The following is a 2,953-nucleotide window of genomic DNA, read 5'->3' on the forward strand; positions in this document are numbered from 1 at the left end:
CTGACACAACCAGAGCCTAGTAAGGAGTATGTTCGTTACAGTGATGCTTCTTACATGAGATTGGGTTGTGTGCTGATGTTGGAGGAAAACTTAGTTGCTTATGCATCGAGGAAGTTGAAATCGCATGAGTGTAACACCCATGATCTAGAGTTGGTTGTCATAGTCTTTGCACTCAAGATTTGGTGTCATTATCTATATGGTGAGAGGTGTGAGATTTACACTGATCATAAGAGTCTTAAGTATCTCCTTACCCAAAAGGATTTCAACTTAAGACAGAGGCGTTGGATTGAGCTGCTAAAGGACTACGATTGTGTGATTAAGTATCATCCTGGAAAGGCGAATGTTGTTGCTGATTCCTAGAGTCGAAATTCCTTGGTTGATTTGAGGGCAATGCTCATAAATTTGTCAATTTTTGAAGATTGTGGTTTATTGGCTGAGCTTCAGGTGAAGCTGACCCTTGCACAGTTAATTCAAGAGAGATAGTGGTTCGACGAGAGTTTTGTGCATCGTATCTGTCAAGTTGAGTTGGGTGTTCTTGGAGATTTTGGTCTTAATGTTGATGGTGTCCTTTACTTCAAAGGTCGGATGTGTGTTCCAATGGACGGAGATCTAAGACATATGATTCTTATCTAGGCTTATAGAAGTCCATATGCTATGCATCCAGTAGGAACAAGATGTATCAGGATCTTTGGGTTTTTTATTGGTGGCCAGTGTTGCAGAAGGACATAGCTGATTTTGTTGGTAGATCTTTAGTTTGCCAGAAGGTCAAAGCTGAGCATCAACGTCCGTTTCGGTTACTTTAGCTGATCAAGATTCCATAGTGGAAATGGGAGTGAATCATGATGGATTTTGTTTCTGGATTGTCATTAACTCCATATCGGAAGGATTCAATCTGGGTGATAGCAGATCGGTTTATGAATTGTGCACATATCTTGACTGTGCGTACAACTTATAGATTTTAACAATTGGTTAAGCTTTACGTTAGGGAGATTCTCAAATTCCATGGAGTTCCAGATTCTATCATATTGGACAGAGATCCATGATTCACGTCGAGGTTTTGTAAGACGTTGTATAAGGCTTTCGGTTCGAAGCTTCACTTCAGTATATCGTACGATCCGCAATCAGATGGTCAGTCTGAGAGGGTGATCTAGATTCTCGAGGATATGCTTTAGAGTTATGCTATTGATATTGGTGGTAGCTGGGAGTGACATTTGTCGTTCGCTGAGTTCGCGTACAACAAAAATTATCAGAGGGGTATTCAGATGGCTCTGTTTGAGGCACTTTATTGTAGGAAGTGTATGACTCCACTCTGTTGGTCCAACATGGAGGAGAAGAGGAATTTGGGTCCAGATTTGGTTCATGAGATAGAGGATAAGGTGAAACTTATCTGTGAGCGGTTGAAGGTTGCTTCAAATAGGCAGAAATCTTATGCTGACTTGAGACATCAAGATATCGAGTATTAGGTTGGTAATAAGGTGTTTTTGAAGGTCTTGCCTTGGAAGAAGGTTTTGAGGTTTGGGCAGAAGGGTAAACTTAGTTCAATGTTCATTGCCCTTACAAGGTGATTGAGCGGATTGGATCGGTTACTTATCGTCTTCTGTTGCTGCCTTAGCTGTAGCGCATCCACGATGTTTTTCATGTTTCCCTGCTTCGGAGGTATAGATTAGATCATTCTCATATTCTTCCTGTTGAGGAGATTGAGGTTCGATCTGAACTTTTGTATGAGGAGCAACCGGTTACGATCTTAGACCGTGAGTTCAACGTGCTATGCAGTAAGACAATTCTATTGGTGAAATTTTTATGGCGCAACTGCAAGACTGAGGAAGCTACCTGGAAGCCGGAAGATATCACGAGGCGTTAGTACCCGTATTTGTTATATTCAGGTAAATTTTAGGGACGAAATATATTTTAAATGGGGGAGAGTTGAAAGGCCCTAAAAATAGGTCTAGTTGTTTCAGGTAAATTTACCGGGTTTTGAGTAAAAATTAAGAGTTAATCGGGTTTATTAGTAAATTTTTAGTTAGCTTAATTCTATTTAAAAATCGGGAAATAATTTTCTAGAAAATAAAAATATTCTTAGAAAATTTAATTTTATAGTTTTAAATAATTTTTGGGTAAAATAATTGTTTTTGTGTGTCTCTATTTTGATTGTTACTCAGCCTAAGACATGGGCGTGTGTCTCAACCGTGTGAGTTACATGGCCTAGCCACATGGCCGTGTGACCCCTACAATTCAATTTTTCTTCAACTTTTTGATTGTTTCCAATTTGGTCCCGAACTATTCTTAAGGTATTTTTAGGGCCTCGAGGGCACAATTAAGGGATATTATGAATGTGATTGAATGTATTAGATTAGGATCACAATAATGTATGAAATAAATGTTTTAATGGTACGTTTGAAGGGTAATGCTCCGTAACCCTACTCCGACGATGGATACGGGATAGGGGTGTTACAAGATAGGTGCAAAAATAAGATAAAATTTAAAAAGATGGTAGTATTGCTTTTGATGTAGGTAACTAACAATAATAAAGGCTTTAAGGCTCAAATTAAGATTTCAAGTGTCAAATTTTATATGGTAGGCTTGACAGGCTCAGACGATCTAAAGAAAATGTGCCTAAATCATGTTTCAATTCTTATGCCTCCTTGGATTTCGCCTCAAGAAAGTATTAAATCAATTCTAAAAACTTAAACCTTCAAGGATGTTTATTTTAAAAGAAGTTTAATTTTCATGGTAAAAGGCTACAAAAGACTTGAGAATACACAAGCAACCATAACTCAAGATAACATTAAAAACTCAGATAAAATCAGAAATCATACTTGCATTTAGACTAACTTATGACCAAATTTTTTTTCTGAACATTCATTTATTCCAACATACTTATATGGAAAAGATTGAAATATACTTGAAAATTTACAAAAACTTATACGAATGTTGCCTTACCCCCCGTTTAAAA

At 37.6% G+C, this 2,953-nt stretch overlaps 1 protein-coding gene across 1 annotated transcript; it reads left to right on the forward strand.

The window, feature by feature from the left end:
• The first annotated feature begins 1,262 nt into the window (after positions 1 to 1,262).
• On the forward strand, positions 1,263 to 1,861 carry LOC107941242 (uncharacterized). The gene is made up of 3 exons (XM_016874798.1): positions 1,263 to 1,403; positions 1,464 to 1,561; positions 1,663 to 1,861. The coding sequence occupies exons 1-3, from the start codon at positions 1,263 to 1,265 to the stop codon at positions 1,859 to 1,861; spliced, it is 438 nt and encodes a 145-aa protein (XP_016730287.1).
• Positions 1,862 to 2,953: the final 1,092 nt, after the last annotated feature.

This window comes from Gossypium hirsutum, chromosome D12 (genome assembly GCF_007990345.1).
Source record: "Gossypium hirsutum isolate 1008001.06 chromosome D12, Gossypium_hirsutum_v2.1, whole genome shotgun sequence".
Classification (NCBI taxonomy): domain Eukaryota; kingdom Viridiplantae; phylum Streptophyta; class Magnoliopsida; order Malvales; family Malvaceae; genus Gossypium; species Gossypium hirsutum.